Genomic DNA, 22,815 nt, shown 5'->3' with positions numbered 1-22,815 from the left:
CAAGTTACATCACAACCAGATACAGACTTACACAAGCGAGTTAGGACTTAGTATCCTGTGTCACAAAATATTCTGGTCTATTACCCTCACATGAGTTAATGGTCTTATAACATCACGTATTTCTCCAGAATGTGTTTGGGTTTTTTGATTTTTTTTTCCATTTCAAATAGAAGGGTTCTTTCATTGCCAAGAAGCCATTATGGGTTTAGTTTACACTTTGATGGAGGTCACTAGAAAGATCAGATGATGGAAGAGGCCCTTCAGGTGCTGTGGAGCTCTTCTGTATGCCCCCGAAGTACTTCACTAATTAGAGCTGGGTGAAGGGCGAGACTTTTGTTTTATTTTGCAATTAAAGTACCCAACCAAACTATTTTTTTTCCAGGTAACCTAAAGAATTTTACTCCTGTGCATTATGTGCGAGTATATTACAGCAGCAAATAAGTAGCAAGTTGGGGCCCTGGGACAAGCAATGTTCTGGCCTAGGGATGTGCCCCACTGCTCAAGGTGCCGGTTACAAAGGAAATCTCTCCATGGGATGCATTACCAAGCTCTTAAGAAACTTCACATCCCAGTGCACCATGGCGGCAACAAAGGGGATGCATGGATCAGGCCTAGGGCAGCACCCAAGGTAAACATACCACTGTCTGGGGCCAATAGCCCTTTTGCCACACTGTTAAGCGGCCGCTCTGTCAAGTAGATGACAGTGAGCTGAAACTGTAGCTCTTCTGCCAATTACACCTTTTGTGAATGAACCCAAATGTATCTTCAATTTTATAAAAAGTAGAAAAATATAACTATTGCAACATTTTAAAAACTTCCCAAACATCACCACTCAACTAAACCCCTGAGAAGTGAAATCTTACATCAGGTCTCGCACGCCCCAGGATTTTTACTTGTGCCGATTGTGTCTGGAACAGAAAAACGCCTATGGATAGCGCTATGTAAACATGCTACATACTTACATTTTTACCTTTGTTTACAATCTCAGAGACATAGTTTGGGTGAAAATGTTTGATATATAATTAGATCCTCAAATTATCCTACAAAAACTGGCACATGGACATATTTTTTGTTGTTATTGCACTTATTTAAATGAGACAACCGGAATAGATTATCTTACTTAGGCAGGAAACAATATGTTCGACAAAAAGATGTAAACACTTGAAATTCTGTAGCACCTAATGAGTGAAAGAGATGCTTAGAACTAGTTTCACATGTGTCTTGGGAAACAACACCGGAATTCTGATACACTGTATTCAAAAAAACAAACAAACCTAAAACCAAAAGCATATTTAAGCAACACATTTACAAGAAGAAGAAAATGGATTAGAAAGAAGTAAACAAATGGATACATTCATTTCAGTGTGTGAAGATTTCTTCAAGATTTCAATTGAAAGTTAAACTTATTTTTTTATATTATTTTTTTTCTCTAAGTAAAAAAAAAAAAAGCAGCTCGTCAAACCAGATGGCAATTAGTGTGGAGGTGTATAGTTCTTGATATAAATTAACCATATTTAATATGGTGCAAGAAGTCAGGAAGGAGGTAGTGTTTAGTTCTTAAATAAATCTTATAAGCCTTGAATCTTTTTATGGCAAGGAGAGTATTTTAAAACACCTGTCACAAGATGTGAGCAAAACACTTTTGCCTATATAGAGGGGAAAAATTTAAGAAAAAAAAAGAAAAGAAAAAATAACCAATTGTGTGTTTTGTGGCCCTTTGCATCAGATGTTTATGTCAGGTTTCTGTGTCCCTGCAGGAGTTACCCCAGAAAACAGATAAGATTGTGAGTGTTCTGCTTATATTAAAAGAAACTATTTTTTCTCCACCGGTCAATAACATGTTTAAAATAACAGCAGTATGGCAATAGTGCAAGTGGAGGACCAAAAAAAAATATATATATATATCTATATATCTATATATATCTATATATATCTATATATATATATCTATATATATATATATATATATATATATATATATATTTCACACATTTCACACATACACCAACAATATAGCAAGGCAATGGAAAGTGACGATTTAAAATAAGATTGTCAGTAACATTAGGCAGATTTTTTAAAACACAGCGAGAATGCTTTAAGATTAAAAGGTGTCTTATTTCTTTTGCGCAATACTAAGTCTTAGCTCAAAAACGATGCTGATAACATGACCACGTTGCCTATAGGATTTTGAAGAGATGTATCTATCTTTAAATACAATGTATAGCCCACAAGTCTTGTTTTGACTTGCATTTATTGTGCTATCCAATGTTACAAAATTTATTGCTACTATAAAAAGGAGATATCTACTGTATATCTACACATACATATAAAATATACACACACAGGGTCTCTCCACCTAATGTTTGTCTTAGTCTGTCAATTCTAGTCTTGTCATACCCCTTGAATATAAATTGTTGGTGCTATAGAAATAAAAGATAAAAAAACAATAATAATAATAATAATAATAATAATAATAGGCCCATAGTGGCATTTAATAAACAGAGGTCAAATTAACTAAAGCAGAGAATTGTATAATCTGTAAACCCATCATGGAGCCTTGATGGTATTTTACAGAAAATTGGAAATTGTAGGATGGTCCAAGCATTTATCTTCTTTCCTAAAAAGTAATTTATTATATTATTATCTAGAACTTGTGCACACAATAGTACAAATGTATCTCAAACAATGTGATTATTCACCTGTTCAGAAGGGCACTGTGACAACTAAATATTACATGTTTGTCAGCCAACAATTCAGAATATTCCTTATTAAACCTAAGTGAGCTGAGAGAATATGGTTAGTAATAACCCCAGCTATTAAACAAAAGGGAAAAAGGGACAAAATCCAACATCATGGAACCAATAAGACTTCTGAATCAGTGTTATAAATTAAAAATCCAAAATTGCAGCTTTCAATATCCCAGTTTGTTCGATGTCTGGTGGGATTCTACTGCTTTGAAAAGCTATTAAGAACCCAAATGCCTAGGGGACCTTCCCATTTTCACAAATATTACCTGATAATAGTAATATCCTGACAAGGATATTATTGTCTGCACAGGAGTGGGGGAGACCGTAGTGATCAGGAGGGGTATATACACAAAAACAATGGCAATAAAAATCATTACATATTTAAACAAATTCTAGAATATCTCACAATTAAGCTTATTTAAAATTCTAATGATTTTTTCACACTAATTTAAAAATAAATAATTGTGTAGGAAGCACAAATAAATAGTATAAAAGAGATGCTGATAACCTGATCCTGTACATGGAGATACTCGGAATTTTGAATCAGATCATTAACACTGCATCACAAGATCAGGGTCATATAAGAATGGTGGGGTGTTTTAGCTTAATTAGATTCTCATTAAATATTACCAGAGTATTTCCCATCACTTCATAGTAACTTCATTATACAGCAGTGAACCTCTTTGCTAATAGACAGGAATTCGGAGTTCCTATAATGTAGACCGTTAAGATCACAGTCCAAAAGAATGATTGGCAATCAAATAATATAAATCACTGTAGTCCTATTTATATTTTAATTACTGATTGGAACTGCAAATACATTTATTCGATAAATAAAAAAACAAAAAGGTACATAAAATCCCGTATTCACCTTCGATTTATAAATCTTACACAAATATAGAATCTTAATGTAAGGTATAAAATTTATATCAATGTAAACTGATGCAAAATTATTGAATATTTTCTTTCAGTATTGTATTGGGATACGAATGTTCCCACTTAGATAATAAAATGAAAGCATAAGTGCCCTGTGTCTGAATTATAAACTTGAATAGATAATGTAAAAAGATATATATATATATATATATATATATATATATATTCAATTTTACAAAATCTAAATTCTTGTATTTGATTCACCTGTTATGTACGTGTGTTTAGAAGTTATATATCCCTACATCTACAGATTTTAGCTTTGTCGGATTTAATGTATATACCCCAATATAAAGCGATCCTGAGTGTCCCTCTACTATGGGAATTTATACCTGCTTAAATATAGAATAGCATGTAACACTTAATTTTCCGAGTTTGTAGGAGAAATTTTTATAATATATATATATTATATATATATATATCGAATTCTAATATATATCTACGGAAACGTATAAGTAATATTGCTTCGTTGAATTTAGTTTTTTTTTCTTTTTAAACAAAAAACTAGTTTATGAAACAAACTAAGGTTTTGTGGATTTATTTCAGTCGTAATACAGACGATACAAACGAAAAAAATATATAAATAAAAAAAAAAAAAAAAAATTAAAAACATCTAAGTTGCACAAAGTCTTCCAAAGGCTGGTATCACAAACAACGAATAATTCCAAATGCAGTGATAAAAAAATAAATCAAAAAGCAGCCCGAAATGTACACATATGTATAGAGAGAATTGCATTTTGTTATTTTGGATAGAGTATTTTATAAAATAAACTGTGAATCCAGCTTTTCACATAATCTATAATGATGACGCTTGTTAAATTCAAGACTTAAATAGACAAAAAAGAATCCGCTATAACTATGCATTTTCTCCCAGACATTTAAAAATGGACCTTAGTTCTAGAATGTCATATACAATTCACATTTAAAATTCTCACTGGACTACACTATAGGTCACCAGCAGTTCGGAAATGCGGTATTTGCCATGGGTTTTTTCAAATAGATTTATAATTAAAATGTCAAAGAGGATGGTATGAAAGGATTCAGTGCTTTGCAATGCCCTGATTTTGGCACAGTAAATAAAAGGTTAATATACCATAAGTCTCTTTTTAACGTGTATGACACTGTTTTGTAAATCCAGCAGTTTTATGGAAAAAGGAAGAAAAAAAATTGTCCTTGGGTTAAAAGGCTATTAAAAACAGATAAAATGACGTTAGCATTAAATATACAAGTGCACATCTCAGGTATTTCGTTGTCAGCCGATTCCGCAACATCTAGCAAAACGTTTAACCAAATCAATGGCAAAAGGTTAAAAAAAAACAAATATATAAAGTTTAAGAGGGAACTGTACTGGCGACTTCACAAATTTAACATAATTATAGACAGTAATTTCACAGCTTTAAAAGCTTGTTTAAAATCCCTACCATGGAAAAAATTATGGCCTTAGGAGGATCAGGAACAAAGTCAGGATCTCCTTAAGGACCGTGCTACAAGGAGGCATCTACTTTGGGAATAGCAGGAGGCGCTGTCCACGGCGCGGCCGAAGCAGAGACAGTGCTGTCCGCGGTGCTGATCTGCCCTATACCCTTCACATTGGTGCTGAAGTCATCCAATGGGGGAGGGGGGGGAGATTTGAAAAGGGGTGAAGGAAGGTAGGTGAGTAAAGTGTGAAGGGTGTGAATCCGGGTCCCAAGGAAGCCATTAGAAAGTTGTAGGTGTCCTCAAGGTGATTGTAGGTGGATATTGGAAGAAAAAAAAAAAAGGAAGAGTGAGAGACCCCAATAATAAGTGTTCTCGTAGAAATGTCAGTGCTGTGGATCCCAATGATAGCTTATTCAGTGTCCTCGAGAGGTGTCACTTTAAGACTATAATCAGTGCCATAGATTAGGAGTGAGTGTAGAAGCCATAATAGCCCAGGTCCTTAGCGCAGTTCTTCTCACAGTCCCTAGGGGGCAGCACTTCGCTTTTTAGGGGCGAGGAGCTGCCAGATACCGCAGGGTCTGGAGGTGAGAGCCTCCTCCTCTTGGCCTGTTCGTATATTCCGGAGTCTGAGGAGTCCATGGACTTGATGGATGGAGGGGTTTCAATCCAGCTGGAGTCAGACAGGTCTTTGGGTTTGGTGTCCTCTCCAAGGGGGGATCGGTCTGCTGTCAAACTCTCTGCTTCTTCCACTCCTGCCAGGTAGGGGTTAGTAGTCCCCACCCGCCCCCCAGGGGCCCAGCAGGAGAGCACAGAGCCAGACTTGGTGCAGTACTGGGGTGGGCTCCGCGCGCCCCATCCCGCGGGGTCACTGTAATAGCCCAGGGGGCGCGCGGTGCAGCCGGCGGTTGGCAGGGGAAGAGCTTTCACTCCGGCAGCAGCGTAAGACAGCAGGGTAGCAGCGTTGCCGGCGAAGTCCGTGGCCGCATCGTAGGCTGAGGCGGTGGTGAAGTCCAGACGGTTGTTTGCTGGGGTCACAAACCATCGCTGGGGAGAGGGGGCACCGGGGTCTTCCCCCTGCTGGGGAGACAGCAGCCCATTGGTGTGGGGGACGCTGCGGTCAGTGCCTGCCCCGGGCACGGCTCCTGGAGGGTGGAAACGCGATTTGGCGTAGTTGCTAACAAACTGATCCTGCAGGAAGGAGCTGGCCATGGAGTAGCGGGCCCCGGGCACGATCTGTGAGCGTGGGGAGTCATTGGGGGATGGGGTGAGGCGATCCAGGTCACAGCCAGTGTAGATCCTAAAATACATAGAACCAAGGTCAGCGCTGGGCTATCAAATAAGCATGAGTCCCATCATCATCATCTGGGATCTATTACCCCGTGTACAGTACCTGAAGGCCATGTCATTAACTATAAGAAATCACACATGCTCAGCCACTGATCACTCAACATAAAAAACAAACAGGTTTTATAACAAAAAAGTGGACTAATTATAGCAGCTATAAATGTCACAAGATCTGCTCAACTCCACAGGGTCTGTTGTGTATAGTAGGGCACTGAACATGCTGCAGTCATATCACGAAGAAAAGTGTGTGTGTGAGATATTATACATCCATACACACACACACACACACAACAATGTAACAGTAGTGTACGATTTCCTAGTAAATAGATACTTTGTGCTGTTCTAATGTAACCAGCGCATTGACAGTATGGCCCATTGGGCTAGTAAACATTAAAGATTTTTTTGGTCACTATCTGCATTTTATTTCTATAAAATAAATATATATAAATAAATAAATGTTTGTTTGTTTCCTACTGCAATTAAACCTAAGTTTTTGCACGATGCCTGGATCCTTTCTGTCCTACTCTAAATGTATCAATGTATTCGTTCCATAAACATGTTGGCCAGACTTTAGCCATGATAAATGCTGCCGCCCCTTCCTTGCCTCACGGTTATATAATGGTGTATTTTGTTTTTTAAAGTCACAATGTATTGGCAGGATTATAAGAGTCAGTATAGTGTCTTCTTTATCATAAAGCATTTTTAGATCTCAAATACAGCACACTATTATTTTATCACAATATACACCACAGAGCAGCATCCTCTATACACTGGATTAAGACACATTTTCATATTTATACGTCAGGAAGACAAAACCAGAAGTCTAAATGTATCTGAAAATCACTGAAATTCCTGAAAATATATCTTGTAATAATCCAGAGCCTTTACCTTCCCATTTTACTACACAGCACAGTGAAATAAATCTAACAATATATTCATGCACTAATATACTGTGTTTGCTATACATTACTGCAGCTGGTAGTTCATAGGAATGTTAATAGGTAGGATTCACTAAAAGTCTGTCAATATACAATATGTGTTAACTCCACATGCACAATGTGTTACTACAGTGGGGCATTGAAGTCTGATACAGTAGTAATGGGTATGTAATAGATCCAATAATCCAGAAATTCAGCATAAACTTGGTTTATGTTGCATTAAACCAACAGTTAATAAAAGCATAATCATTACTACTACAGATACTTAGTAACTCCTTAGACCTGCTGGCACATACGGAACAGCAACTTGCTGCAGAAACCTTGAATTCTACTCCCATCAGAATCAGCCAGAGGCATTATAGTCCATGCAGGCGGCATAAGCATTAAGCACCTAAATTGCTCTGGCCACGGAGACAACAACAAATGTATAGTGTTCTAATTTATAACCAAAAATCTAATACCATGTCTGGCATTAACCTGCCTCTAACGTGAAGTAGGCTGCTAAGTGCCCGATGTATTATAATTAATCATACATATAAATGATGTGATTATAGTATAATTTGCTGGTTTAATGAGGGTTTATAGGACAACCTCAGAAAATTATTGCAATCCCCACCTGTTCCAAGTTAAAAACTCAGTGCTAGTTATCAGATTAGTAAATAAGTGTAACGGTATGATTAGGTACTTAAGGAAAAAAAATATTATATACTCATACACACAAATAATACGTGGATAATTTGACCAAGCTTAGAGGAATTTGAACATTTTACTTACGTGTCATAATTGTCCCGAAAACCCTTCGCAAAAGGATTATGATCAATTTTTAGCTGTGTTATCTAGGACAAAAGCAAGTAGAAGATTTAGTCTTGAGCACCTACAAAACTAATTTGAAATGTTTAAATTAAAATACAGTTTATACTGAGGCATTTTCGATAATTGTGCTCACTTTTTTCATGTGTATATTACAATAAAGCTCATGCATTATGTTTTATATTTCTAAGAGTGTAATTTAAAACAATCGTCTTTATATCAATTTCTGCGTCATTGAATGTTTCATTCTAGATTAAAGATAGATAGCTATATGGATATATATATATATATATATATATATATATATATATATAAAAATTTGCAGAACATATAAACAAAAATATTTACATTTTTTAATCCAATTTTATTGCACTCTATTCCGAATATGAATGGACTGCACACAAGTTTATTGTAATGTTAAGTTCACTTTTAGCAGTAAAAAGTGAGTCAAAATTTGGGGTTTTTTCCCTATCGCAAAAATATTTTGTAATAAGTTAACACCTTGTGAGCCACAGAGAATAGACATTTCTTTATGTATAGAAGTAGGGGTTATTTTGAACATTTTTGGACAGCTTGGGGGTGACACACAGAGACTGGAAACTATTGCTTACATCAGTGTTCTGGTAGGCAGTCACAGCAATAAACTGGGTCTCTGGAAATGTAAAGGTCTGAACTCTTCCAGGCTGGCTGGTATCCTCTGTACCATCTTCATTCACCTCCACCACATGGAGCCGGGGCTGGTACTTGTGAAGAGACTGCAGAACAACCATCTGCCCCCCAAAAATATAAAACATTTGATATATAAAATAAATCAGTGTATGGAAAGGGAGATTGTGGCCAACATACAGACCTTTTGCTGCTATTATTATAGATTAAGACCTTAAAATGTTCACTGAGTGTGTCTAGGCAATTATCTCTTTGCATGGAAATTATATATCACATAAACACATTGCAGATCTTTCATTAATGGATCGCCTTACAAAAGGATTTTTTTAAATAATGTGAATTTTAACTGCAAAGTGTGAAAATGCAGAATACTGGATGTATATCCTAATGAACGAGCTGGGAACAGCCAATATAGATTATGCACAGTAATTTATTCCAGACTGCTTCAAGGATCTGCAAGTGTTGAAATGCATCTTACAGATGGCTTTGAATGACACACATGCTATAAATATATTCTGTGCTGGGGGAGAGCAAGCCTGGGTTGTATACAAGACAAGTACAATTCCTTTTTCATAAACACATGAACATGAATAGCAGGACATTGCACCTACCTGGCCATTATTATTAGACGCTCCTTTGTTGTTGGTTAATTTCATTTTTCCAAAAGAAATTTCCTGTCTCATCCAGTGGGCTCCGGTATTGGGGGAATCTGGGTGCATGTACACTCTATTACCTGTTATATTACACATTAAAACACAATTAAAAATATATACCACATTTTTTAAAAACAGAATTTCCTTTTTTCCCCAGTTTGGATCATTTACATTTAAAAAAAAAAAAAAAAAAAAAAAACCCTTCTATTTTTCGCGTCATCTGCTCCTTAGACTGAACACAAAAGGCTTTAATGAATGTTTCTCACCTAAAAAAAAAAAAAAAAAAAAAAGCGTGGAAGGATAAAACTAAACAAAAAATGTGTTAATTGGGACTTGCCTTGTACATTGGTGTCCGCTTTGCCACAAGGAACCCACTTTCCCCCTTGAAACCGCCAGTGGTTTGGATCAGCAAGGATAACATCCACAAAAATATTGTAGTGTGCCGTGGGGTCCAGCCCAGAAATATTAAAACTTAGAAAAGGGAACATGCGTCTGGTGGAAAGGGGAAAAAATAGTTTAGAAAGGAGAATAGTAGGCTGGAAATTAAGGATAAAATAAGGAATATAAGAAAAAAATTCAGATGCAGAAAGCTTGTGCATGTAAAATGCTACTATAAAATAAAAATCTGCTACTAAAAGATACAACTACATCTAAAAAGGAACACATGCTAGAGTTAAAAATAAATAAAAAAAAAAAAATTATAAAAAGTGACATTTATGTTTTAAAATAACCCGTGCAGTTAATATTTTAATTATGAATTAAATAAAGCAAAAAAAAAATAGGAAGATATTGTAAAAATACTAACGTAAAACAGCATTAAAAAAGTGAAATGTATAAATAGAAAAAAAATAAATCCTAAACGTGGGAGTAAATTCGGTGCGTGAAACCGAAACACGTCGGTGAGTGCCGCTGAGCCGCAGGCGGCCGGGAAGTGCCACTACCTGCCCTGCTTGGTGATGATCATCTCCGTCTGGTGCCGGTGAAACTTCAGCCAAAGTGGCCTGTTGCAGAGGTAGACCTGAGCCTTCCCGGGGACCAGTCCGGGCTGGGCGGCAGAGAACTGGTAGAAAGGTGGCCCCTGGTAAGAATGTCCATACTGCTGGGCGTAGGAGTATCCGGCGCCGGGGTATCCTTGCGGGGAAGAGCTGCCCAGGAGGCTGTTGTAAGCTCCATTGGTGATCACTGGATGGTGAGCCATGTACCGGCTGGGACTCCCGATCGAAAAGGCTGGGTGAGCAGGTCCATGCTGGCCGGGGTAGGGAAACATAGTAGTGGGAGCCGAGGATACAGACTGGGACTGAGAAGGGAGGAGATAGCGATCTGCTGCAGATCCATCGAAATTATGACGAATCTCAGAGACCCCATCCAAGACAGGAGACAGCTTACTCCTCTGGCCGTCCCCTGGTGCGTCTTTGGAGTCAGGGAAATTGTCTGGATCAGACTGATTCGTCATCCCCCTGCTAGTTTTTTTCAGAGGTGAACTTCTCCCCAGGTTGTCAGGAGTGGAGGAGATGATGGGATGATCATGCAAAGCCAGCTCAGATCCTCCTGGATGAGGGTAGCTGCTGCTCACACTCAGGAATTTCTTGGACAGCATGATGGAAGGAGAGAGGCAGTGATCTAACTGCATAGCTAGCATCCAACTAACCCCTCAGACCCCCTGTTACTGCAGAGCACTCACATGAACCATCCACACATCCAGGGGAACAATTAAATCCCCCACCCCACTCTACTGCCTCTTCCCAGGGCTTGAATCCACTTTGCTTGGGAGCCCAGATTGGCCAATTGACTCCATGAGGCAGGAACACAACAACTCACTTTTGATTCTGCTTCACTTGGAGCTGATGAGACAGCTCTTGCCATTGGTTAACGGCTGACAGTAATTTAATTAGATAGACATTAATTAGGATAATCACCTGTCTGCTGGTTGCTGGGATGGCAAATTGAAGCACAGTTTATTGAAGGGGGGGGTGTTGGTGCCTTTTTTATTTATTTTTTCCTTATTTTGAAGGTATCTTACCCTTTAAAATGTTTAACCCTTTCCCAGTAGATTGCGATGATGACCTGGGTTCGATGAGATCCTCTCGGGGTAGATAAGCTAAGTTAGGTGCTTGTTAGGTACAAATGATAAGATCACTTGTTACTGCAATCACAATGCTCAGCCCATACACCATGTGGGGTTTTTATATGGGGCATTTCCTACACCTCCTACCATCAGCTGCAAGCACTGATTTCAAGGCACCTTTCAGGAAGAAGAAGAAGTAGAAGAAGAAGGAAATATATATATAAGCGTTTGGACTGTGTGATTTCAGGCGAAAGGGAAAACACTGAGTCTTTGGGTGGAAGATTTGAAATAATTATAAGATGCTGAATGGAAGTGACATGATGCATTTGGAGTGATGTTTATGGCATCCTTTATAGTATTATTAAATATTTAATCCTCAGTGCAAACCCCAAAGAAAATAATCTATCTATCCATTTACAGCATATAGATATTAGTATATATTAGATTATAGATTACATATTAAACACAAGAGGGGCTTTTTAAGTCGATCTATCCGAAAAAAATGGAGCTCGCACTCCACAAACATTTATGGTTTTAAACATTTTAAACATTGTTCAGTGTTTCTATAATAGATGCTCTAAAGCACAGAAACAGTTAATTGTTTGTAAGAAATTCATTTTTTTAGGGTTGAAAAATATTTTTCTAGTTACTGGTTCAACTCAGAGGAATACAATTAAAACGCATTATATGTTTATAATAAATAAAAAGCTTACATTAACAAGCTTTACATTGTTATATTGCTTTACTGTTTTTCTTTGTATCACTCTTTATGTTAATGCATGCATATTGCCTTATGTAATGTTATCCATATACCCTGTATTTATAGTACACTTACTGGGGCACATCAACAATGGTACAAAGACCCCCTATTTTAAATTAGAGGAACTCTAAATGATGCATGGTGCAGCACTGATAATAAGGGACCATGGGGACCCTACTAATAACATGTATGATATAAATGGACCTTATCCCTGCTGGGGATTGCTTATGTATACCATCTCTAGTTAATAGGAACCTATAGCAGACATTATAACATTTTCCAAGAATACATTGGTTTCTTATTTATTATGAGCCATCAATGACATCATTGTTCATGTCCTGACTACATTTTCAACAATGCAAAGCTTCTGGAGCTAGTGCAGTTCAGAGTTTCTAATCCCATTGCACTGAAAGGATGGCTGGGCATGATGGGTGGTGTAGTTCAAAGCAGCTGCAGTACATGTTAACAATACTTTTAAAAGGCCAGCATGTGAGTTTGATAAATTGTAGCAAAAGTAAATAAAGTGAGGAACCTGTCAAATTGGTGATGGGTAAATTTAGATGGACACATTTACATGAGGAGCTGATGATAATTTGTAGCTTCATAGCCATGCACCTCTACACTGCCCACTGTTATGCATAATCATAGTATTTTTTTATTATTATTACTAATTACATTATGTAAAAAATTACCAAATCCCATTATCATCAACCAAATGCAAAGTCAAATTACCGTATATTTATTCTTGCAAATATAAGAAAATGGTAAAGTATTAGAATTCAAGCAAATGTACAAAATACCATAGAATTTTTTGGATTACAATTGGATCTTGTTTATTTTAATTTTAATTTTATTTTTTTTGTTATGATCAACCCCTTCAATATATGCACCAAGAGTGGTAGTGTCTTTTAGTGTTTTGCATTTATCTGTATCACTAATACATACAAATGTATGACGGAGGTGATCTTCTGTTTTCTCTCGATTGACCTTTTTATGTGGAGACAATTTTTTGTGTTTTCCAAAGATGTTCCTGTAATTCATGCACTGAGAAGATGTAAAGTATTGCATTGACAGAACCATGCACCAAGAGAACTGACAAAGGGGGAGCTGAACACAGTCCACTAGAAAAAAGTTTTCTTTAATTCCAAACATAACTACCGTGCTAATTAGAACAACAAACTATTTACACAACTGGGTCCTTTCTGTATCCTTTTATCACATATTCATATTTTTATTATAGGCTCTTTTAGCTGGGGTTGGTCCATTGGGCTGTTTCGTGCCAGTCCTCCTTTTCATGCAGCCATGCACAGGATTCTTTTCATATTGTTCCATCTGGAATGGGTTTTGGTTTTTTTTTGTTACGATGACCATCTTGACAAAGGCCCTTCTAGCATTAATGTAATACATTTTTAGAGTCTTTCCAAGAGAAGTGGCCTACTCACTTGTCCCAGGCATTTGACTGTCCAGTAGAACACCCTGTGGTATAATGGTCTGGTGGGAATAAAAATACACTTAATAAAATCATGTCTAACAAGTATGTCCAAGGACTGACCTCAAGGTACATTTGTAAAGTGCACCACTGGAAAGGAAGGTGTATACTTGTCCTTGTGGTTATACCCCAGCAAATATTGCTCTCTCCAGTGGGCAGTTGCCTGGCACATATGCAGCCCTCCATGAGGAGCTCAATAATAACTCAATGAACAAAACTCTACTAGTAAGCAGATGGTAAATTGTGAAGCCACAAGGCAAGGAGCTAAAACATATGTGTGTGTGTGTGTGTGTGTGTTTATGTGGCTATTGATGACAAATTCTGACATCCACCAAGTTACAGCTTTCTATACTTAGGTAGGACAGTATATGTAATCTTTCAAAAAACACATTTAATGTGTGTATCCTCAAAATAAAACTCAGTGTAGGGACCTATCTTCTAAACAAAGGCCTTTGATCAGTGTTTACCACAAGCCCATCTAATTAAATAGCCTTCTGTAAGGAAGAAATCTGGGAACCCCTTCAGGTTTCAGGTTCAAATAAACTGTGTTTATTATATCAAAGTAGACTGCATATGTGAGACTGGTAAAACCCAATTTGTGCACACGAATGAACCTTGATCAGGTAATCCATAGGTTTGAAACTAAATTGTTCTTTACTTAAATAAGCTGTTGTGCCTCATGGTCAACCAATCTGCCTTGATTGCTCAGACATCTTTTGTTTGGAGATAAAATGTGATATAAAATTAAAAGTCTTATGGGAAATGGATACGTGGATGTACAAAAACGAAACTAAGGTAAGGTGAGATGTACAAATTAAAAGGTTTCTTGACAATCATCCTCCAAATTTAGCAGCATTATGGATGGCCAGCTCAGACCTTCTCTTGAAGGCTAAATTCACAGCAAGTCTTTTATAATGCAATTGGAGTCAATGGAGTCAAGTATTACACAGACTATGTATCCATGGGTTTGAAACAAAGGCGTTCTTTACTCAAAGCAGCCCATCATAATTATATTACAAAAAAGACTTTACAATACATAAAGTCAATAAATTAAGCAGGGAAGAAGAGGCAAACTACGGTTTAACCTAATCTAAAAGTAGGTAATAGGCTTGATTTAGGTACCCACCAGAAGTTAAACAGCAGATAGTGATGTATACATGAAATTTTAAAAAATGTTACCTTTTCAGGATAAAGTTTAACAGCCCTTAAAATGAATTGGAAAAAAAGTAAACAAATTTACGTTCATGTCAGAAATCAATCCTAGCACCTTAATAAGCAGATTGATCCTTCCGACCCAGAAGCACTCCACAATAAACAAGGACCTACGTGAAGGCTTTCATTAAATTAAATAGCCTTTTCTTTACTATCAACACAATTTTCTTTACTATCAACACAATTTTGGCTCGAAGAACATTTTTTTGAAAATTCTTACACATTCTGTTTTCTAAAGGGTGGATTTTGTTAAAATGACTGCAGCAGGAGGCCCTCCATCATTCACAACATCCCTCCTGGCAGGTGTAAAGCACAAGAACTTGGAAGTCAAAAGTCCGGATTCTGTGGTGTTCAGCTGCATTTTGTAAGTTCAAACTGTACTTCGTGCTGGAACTGACATTTACAGAATGCAATAAAGGCGACTCCTCTGATTCTATACTACAACACATTCTTAACTCGTTAAACTCAGAGAAGACCACGTCTCCTGCCAGGTGTCCATCCATTCCGTAGAACACATTCCATAGGAGAGAGAAGCAACACTTTAATTGAACTACATCTATTAATGACAGATGTAAAGCAGAGGGATGACCAGAACACCAAACACTAGGCAGGTGCCAAGAGTACAGTTAATGAGGCTCAATGAGACACAGTCTCAGGTGGCAAAGAAAAGGGCTTAAGCAATGATTATAATTATTATATATTATATATTTTTTAATCATAGCTTCCTATTTGCCTTAACCATTTTGACATACACCTTCAAAAAGTTTATGAAATCACTATGGTAGAATTTACCAAGAATGTGGTGGAAGGTTGTAATAATGGCAAATAATATCTAGTGGTGAAAATTAAAAGATACATGAAAAGTGTACTCTACCATGTAGAGTTGCATTTTTTCTTTTTCCCATAGGTTATAGCTGAATTTTTAAGCAGTTTTTGGTAAATTCTTTTATTCTATCAGCTTCCCCACCAGTAGTCCAAGCCTGACAATACCATTTTTTTATTTTCTTTCCTATTTAAACATGCTACTAGACTTATCACATTTTAATACGTCCACCTCAGTCTTGTTTGTAAGTCCCTCTGCTCCTGGCCCTGTCAAAAGTACAGCAGATCCATCTAATTACCGACTCCAACTTGTACACATCTTATGACACTTGGGGGACACTTACAATTATTTTCCCCGTTATATTAATAGATTCATAACCGGACATATATAGTTTCCATATAACAAAGTAGAATATGTTCCTTTGATACCAACTGGCAAGCCTCTTTACCTACCGGTAATCCCCATTCATGCACAGTCATTTGTAATCCAAAAAGTATCAGAATTTCTCCTATTTTACCTTGATAAACATAACCAATGGGGGAAAAAATAACCACTATACCCCCTGTACACAAACAGCAGAGGCCTTTTTGTCTATAAAGTAATACAAAAATATCTAACCTTATATATTTTTAGCTTTAAGGTACTTTCCAAAAATATGTAATCACACAGAAATTAACGAATAGGAATGTAAATTAGAAATACATTTTCAATATGCATTGTTTAAATCGGGGAAAAATATAACAATCTACAGCAATTCTTTGCCATTTTTGAGCTGGTGACGAGTGCTGTGTGCCCTACTATGCATTCTAATGTTCACCGATCTATGTAGATAGGTTATTTAAACTAGAAGCTAAATATATAATGAGATAAATACAGAGACACGTTAGTAATATAATTGACACAGTATTTTTCAAACAATATTTTTATTATGCGGAAACACAATATATCATTTGTGGTACATGTTTCTTTTTTTGCTATCAAATGGAAAGTTAATAAAATTTGCCCTAATGTAGTCTCAATCTACTTTGCAGTCTGCGAACACCCTGACGTCTACGAACAGAAGTAATTGCACAACGGAGACTGAAAAGGTGTTACCGCGCTGGTCCCAGACTGCAAGCGATGCCAGATGTTGTACATTTAAAGCAGCAGTTCACGTTATTGGATGTCTTTGACTCATCTATAGTAAAGTTTATAGTAGAATCCTCCCCAACAATTGAAATAACTTTAATACAGTCTCCGCAAGAGCGGCTCTTAGTTGGCCGGCACCAATCAATTCCACAAAAACGTTTAAGTAATTGAGCGTCTGCACACCAACAATATAATATGTAGACTGTTTATGTAGAATAGGGCTTGATTTTTCAAGTCATATTCATCCGAACAAATTGTTTTATAGAGATACTTAGTTTGCTTTCAAATAGCGCCCAGATGGCATTTAATTTTAAGAATGGGAAAAATGCAAAGTGATATTTGATTCTGTGTATATACCGATACATCACAATGTAACGCAATAATAAGATGGACTGCTGATTCCTTGTGTAATCCGGCCACACCGCTGAACTTGTATGACAGACCCTCACACACCGTTTATTTAAATACAACAGTGTCCAACATCGCTGCTAAACACTGGACTATGTTTGAGGTCATCAGAACGTCCACGTGTTCTTCCAAATGGCGTTTGGGGTCCTAAGCAGAACAAGGAGAAAATAAAAATTAAAACCAAAAGATTTATTTTCCCAAATTTCCTTAGAATTTCAGATAATAAATTCTAAAATCCACATTTGTATACATAGGCTAGCTTTGTATTAAGGAATTGGAATGATACCCTTAAGCTTGATTTAAAAGGTATATTTAAGTGAATTTGTCACCGACAGCAAATTAAAAAAACAAAAATAAAAACATTTTTTTTAAGTACATACTATACTGTAAAGGTCAGAGGATATGTTTTATTTGTAATTATATTTACTAAAATTGCCTTATGCCCACAATGCACTATTTATCATTATCATGCACCTGGCAATATAGTATAATTTCTGCCTTGAAGTTTTTCCATTCTTGCCACTTACCTGCTTCCCCACATTTTTGATTGCAAGTTGTTCTGGTGTCATTTTATCTTCCTCCTCTACAGCCTGGAGAGAAAAACAAGATAGCAGGAGAGATAAGAAGATCAAATATTGGTGCACTTTCAACAAGAAACCAAAATACTATTTATATATATATATATATATAATATTTATATTGTATATATATTATAATGATATATATATAAGATAAAAAGAGCGCTCTTAACAAGCACTCACACAATGAAATGACCCAGATAACTTTCGACATAATGAAGTATGTTGCATCAATGTTTCCATTCTATATTGCTGGTGTTTCTTTTGTATCAACTTTTTTGGTGTCATTAAAATTATTTATAATCAGAAACTTACACGCATCTTGTCGTGGTAACCAGGTGGCTTCCCTTACTTTGTGTGCGAGTCCAATTAAAGTATATTCTAATCAAGTCTGACAATTCTAAAGATGCCTGAATGTGTTCTTCTAGCCTCAGACAAACAATTACTAATATGCGCCCAAGTGGAGTGACTGCTGGGTTTTCACTCTCAAATCAATCAAAGCTAACTAGATCCATTCTCAATGCCATGCCTAACACCCACTCCGATCCACTGGCAGCAGCCACACTAAGAAGGGAAAAAAAGAAAAAAAACGAAATGACAACACGCGCTACAGGCTCAGTTACTAATCAGTTCCCACTGCACGGCGAGGCGAGTTTCTTCTGATATATGTAAATGGGATTCAGTAATGAGCCAACACAGAGGAATCATGATATTTTTAACCACTTCATAATCAGAACTGCAAGAAACCGCTGTATGCACAGGGGGGCAATTTAAACTAGGGCGGCCAGCGATGGACACATGAGGCAGAAGGAAGTTCCTCGACGCCAAGAAGGGATATGTCCATAAAAGTCAATATTAAGCAGAGCAAAAAATGCACACAATAAGGCTTTAAAAGCTATGGACTTATCCACCCCATAAGTAGTTGGTGACAACTGAAATATTCGGCCAAGCATCAAGGCTCTGCATTATGCAGAAATGTTGAGTCTACTTATGCTGTTCCTTTCAGAAACCAGTAGAAGCCTCCTGGGTTTTAACTTAGTTTAATGCATCCTTTTAATAGACCAGAATGGAAGCTACATTAGATATTTGTGTAAGTCTGGGCTAGGCTTGCTAAACCCAGGATATATTTGTATATATATAAAAAAAAGAAGCAAAGCTAGGTGTTTGCGTTATATCCTCAAAAAAAGCATTTGTGTATAAATGTGTTCTCTTAATTATTTTTATATTTAATATTTTTTTTTATTGTATAACCTTATTGCACATGCTATTTTGCACAAACCTTTGCTCAACCAAGGAAAAAAACCCACAAATTAAATTTTCCTAAAAATACATCCTGTCTTCATACAAAAGCTGAAATGGTCTTATGTTACGTGCATTCTTGATACCTTGTTGTAATTCTTTGCTAGCTCCAACATCTCTTTTACAACAGTCTCGTTGAGTTTACAGTGTTCACTGTAGTCCTGAAGAGTCAAGCCTTCCATCCAACTTTTTTTATGCAAATTCAGCAACATCTTATAAAAAAAAAAAAAAAAAAAAAGTATCAGATTAATGAACCAAACTACAGCATGTAACAGCATCTGGAGTCAAGTGACTTAATCCACTGATTAAAGAGCCATAAAGAAAGGACATTCAACCTAGGAAGGTGTGATTACTAAACGTGTTAACGGACTCTAGTCTAAAAGAAAAGGAAACGGGCGGTTAAGTGACTAAATATAAGAACGACACTTAAGCTCTTCCATGCAAGTTACTGAGTAGCGGAAATGCCATACCTTTTGCTCCAGTTCATTTTTTCTGTAGTTTATGGTTATAGAGTAGTAATGTCGGTTCAGGCCGTGAATGAGAGCCTAATAAAAAAAATAAAATAAGTTATAAGCAAATACACATAAAAAGTTTTTACGGTCAGCAATAAATGAACGGTTGGTTATATACCGTGTGATGCTAGAAATCATCGTACGCATGTTTTACATTAAGAAGTATGACCTTTATTTCGAAAGTATCAGTGGGTATTATGAAAAACGCACACACTCTGCTTAGTTAAAGCAGAATGCTGTTCTTCGTTAATTAGGCGGGATTGGCTTTAATCATTCTGGACACAAAGGGAACCGTTTTTTTTCTTCTTCAAAATAATGAACATGCGAGATGCTATGATGTTTACAGGATAGGTCATTAAACCCTGGCTAAAGGGTCCAGTATAATGTATTCTCTAGAAACATGCAAGTATGGGCTTGTCCATCCCCAGCTAGAAAAAAAACAAACAAGGGCTATTTCATCCTCATTAGACTTCATATTGGCTTTACTCGTTCTGACTGCAGAACGTTAGGAACGTATACTAGATGCATTTTATACTATGGGTGTGCATAACAAAGAAAAAAAAAATCTTAAGCCATAATAGGCATCGGATCAAACCTCCGTCTCACAAACAAAGCCACAAGTCCCAAGACGATTGGCTCTAAAACAAGATACTTCTACAATTTCAAACACGCAGGAAACCTATAGCACCATATTAACGAGTGAGTTCGTAATTAATCATTAATCATAATTAATAAAAAAAAATGGCTTGTTGCTACAAGACATTTACAACTAATAAAATTAGAGCTGTAGATGGACCTTTGTGGGGGCAAATAAATGTGCACACTATAAATATGTCAAATGGACACATGTAGAACTTAATATATATTTTTTATCTTTATAGAAAAACACCATTACATACGATTTAGTAGTTGCATTGGTTCAAGGGCAGCACTTACCTGTATGGACGGTTTGTTTAAGTGCCCAAGGTTTGAGGTTGTTTGCCTTGGTTCATGTCCCAAGACCATCATGTTCGCATTGATCAGTCTGAAGGCATCAATGACGACCTGTAAAAGAAAGCCAAGCAAACATATGAATCCCTTGCAGGACTCAACAATGGACTTGGTGTGAACGTCTCGCTTGCTTGTTGGCAGTTTCCCAAACATTCTTTTAATTATAATATTAATAAAAAAGGACCCCCCTGCTGAGTGAGCCATCAGGACATTTATATAGTTCTGTAACGAAAAGCATCATCGCCGGGGATGATTTTTTTCCCCTCTCTCCATTTTCCTGCTACTGAAGAGAATTGTATTGATGCTTATTTTTAAAGAGGTTTTAACAGTAAGGTCCACAGGCTGGACACCTGGCTTCCCTCTCATCATCTTCAAAGTCAGAAGAAGGCTGAATGTGAAAGTGAGCACAAGCTGAGGGACCGAGTCCTTGGCCCATTCCTGTCACATCAATTACACTACGAAAGATAACCCATATGACAGCAAAATTATAACCAGCGAGGAACATTCCTCTAATATCCCCTGCCAATCACACACGGCTTACATTCAAGCCGACCCGTGAGTTCCAAGTCACAATCTGGCATTTATTCATTTCCAACACATCAATTACATATATTACATATAAAATAAAACTAATATGAAATATACTACAAATAAAAACATAAGATTAGGGAAAAAGTATACTTTTGTATTTGGATATTCAGTGTAGCTACGCTTCAACATTAGTATGTTTTCCAGTAACCAGGGACTCTGCAGATACGTTTAAGTTGAACATGTTCCAATGTTAATGCGATGCCCTATGCAGGGCCAGCTCGGCTCATCATGTAGAAGCTCACTGGTGCTGGCCCGTATAACGTCCAAATGCTCACGTTATCCACAAACGTCTGGGTTAGACGTAACACCTCCATAGTTCTCCATACACAATTACCACGTATACCACCAGAAAGTTTAAATGAGTCTGGGAAATTCCACTGTAGTGTATGATATCTATATATGCAGAAGCCACAATCTTCGACTAGTTTGCCACTACCCTAAACTGAAGCAAATACGTAATAAATGATGCATAAACTTTTGGTGCTATTTATAAACAATAGATAATAATTAGTGGTAGTAATAATAATTCGTAATAATAGTCATAATAATGTTTAAAGCAGTGTAACAAGGAGGACTTGTGAGCCACCATATTTTCTAGGATTATAAAAAAAAACCCCAAAAAACATACATCCATACAAAAAAAATCCCTCTGTTTGTTTTTAGCTCCATAGTAGGGCGGAAAATAACAGGATTATCACATCTAAATCAGCGATGCTTATGAAAGATTCCCAAGAACAACCCTTTGCCAAAGGCAGTCTGCGCTTCGCCTTTTCATTCCAATTTCTTGTCATCTTTGTATGTGCTTGAATCGTCTCCCACATATTTAAAAAACCTTATGCATAACTTTTGGATGCGTCCCTGTTATTTTCTTGGAAAAAAACAATGAAAAAAAAAAACGTCCATAGCCGTTGCATTTATTGGTCCAAACCATATTATAAGTAGAGGGTTGGACCGCCTTTTGTCTTCAGAACTGCCTTTGTGGCAGACTTTCTACAAGGTGCTGGAAACATTCCTCAGAGATTTCGGTCCATACGGACATGATGGCATCACGAAATTGCTGCAGATTTGTCGGCTGCACATCCATGATGCAAACCACCACATCCCAAAGGAGCTCTATTGGATGGAGATCCGGGGGCCCAAACTGTGCCAAGCAAATGTCCCCCACACCATTATGCCACCACCAGCAGCCTGAACCATTGATACAAGTCAGGATGGATCCATGCTTTCATGAATGCCGTAGCTGGAATCAAGACTCATCAGACCAGGCAACGTTCTTCCAGTCTTCCATTGTCCAATTTTGTTGAGCCTGTGCAAATTGTAGCCTCAGGTTCCTGCTCTTAGGTGACAAGAGCAGCACCCGGTGTGGTCTTCTGCTGCTGCTGGAACCCGTCTGCTTCAAGATTCGACGTGTTGTGTGTTCAGAGACGGTATTCTGCATACCTTGGTTGTA

The 22,815-nt window shown here is 37.0% G+C and overlaps 2 protein-coding genes across 2 annotated transcripts in view; both read right to left on the bottom strand.

Annotated features, from left to right (window-relative positions):
• Positions 1-5,345: 5,345 nt before the first annotated feature.
• Positions 5,346-11,140, bottom strand: TBR1 (T-box brain transcription factor 1). The gene is made up of 6 exons (XM_053471034.1): positions 10,452-11,140; positions 9,848-10,002; positions 9,469-9,590; positions 8,803-8,961; positions 8,156-8,217; positions 5,346-6,396 (listed from the first exon to the last, which is right to left on the bottom strand). Exons 1-6 carry the CDS (start codon positions 11,138-11,140, stop codon positions 5,562-5,564), a joined length of 2,022 nt encoding a protein of 673 aa, XP_053327009.1. The 3' UTR covers positions 5,346-5,561.
• A 5,625-nt stretch (positions 11,141-16,765) lies between these two features.
• PSMD14 (proteasome 26S subunit, non-ATPase 14) overlaps positions 16,766-22,815 on the bottom strand; it is a 31,966-nt gene continuing 25,916 nt past the window's right edge. The window contains exons 7-11 of the mRNA XM_053471039.1: positions 20,721-20,828; positions 19,743-19,817; positions 19,359-19,484; positions 17,923-17,985; positions 16,766-17,542 (exon numbers count right to left, since the gene is read on the bottom strand). Of these exons, the coding sequence (XP_053327014.1) occupies positions 17,444-17,542; positions 17,923-17,985; positions 19,359-19,484; positions 19,743-19,817; positions 20,721-20,828 (471 nt within the window). The 3' untranslated portion in view covers positions 16,766-17,443. The remainder of the gene's footprint in view (positions 17,543-17,922; positions 17,986-19,358; positions 19,485-19,742; positions 19,818-20,720; positions 20,829-22,815) is intronic.

Source organism: Spea bombifrons, chromosome 7 (genome assembly GCF_027358695.1).
Source record: "Spea bombifrons isolate aSpeBom1 chromosome 7, aSpeBom1.2.pri, whole genome shotgun sequence".
Lineage (NCBI taxonomy): Eukaryota > Metazoa > Chordata > Amphibia > Anura > Pelobatidae > Spea > Spea bombifrons.
Note: the sequence above shows the minus strand (reverse complement) of the source record. Positions and strands in the feature narration are given on the sequence as shown.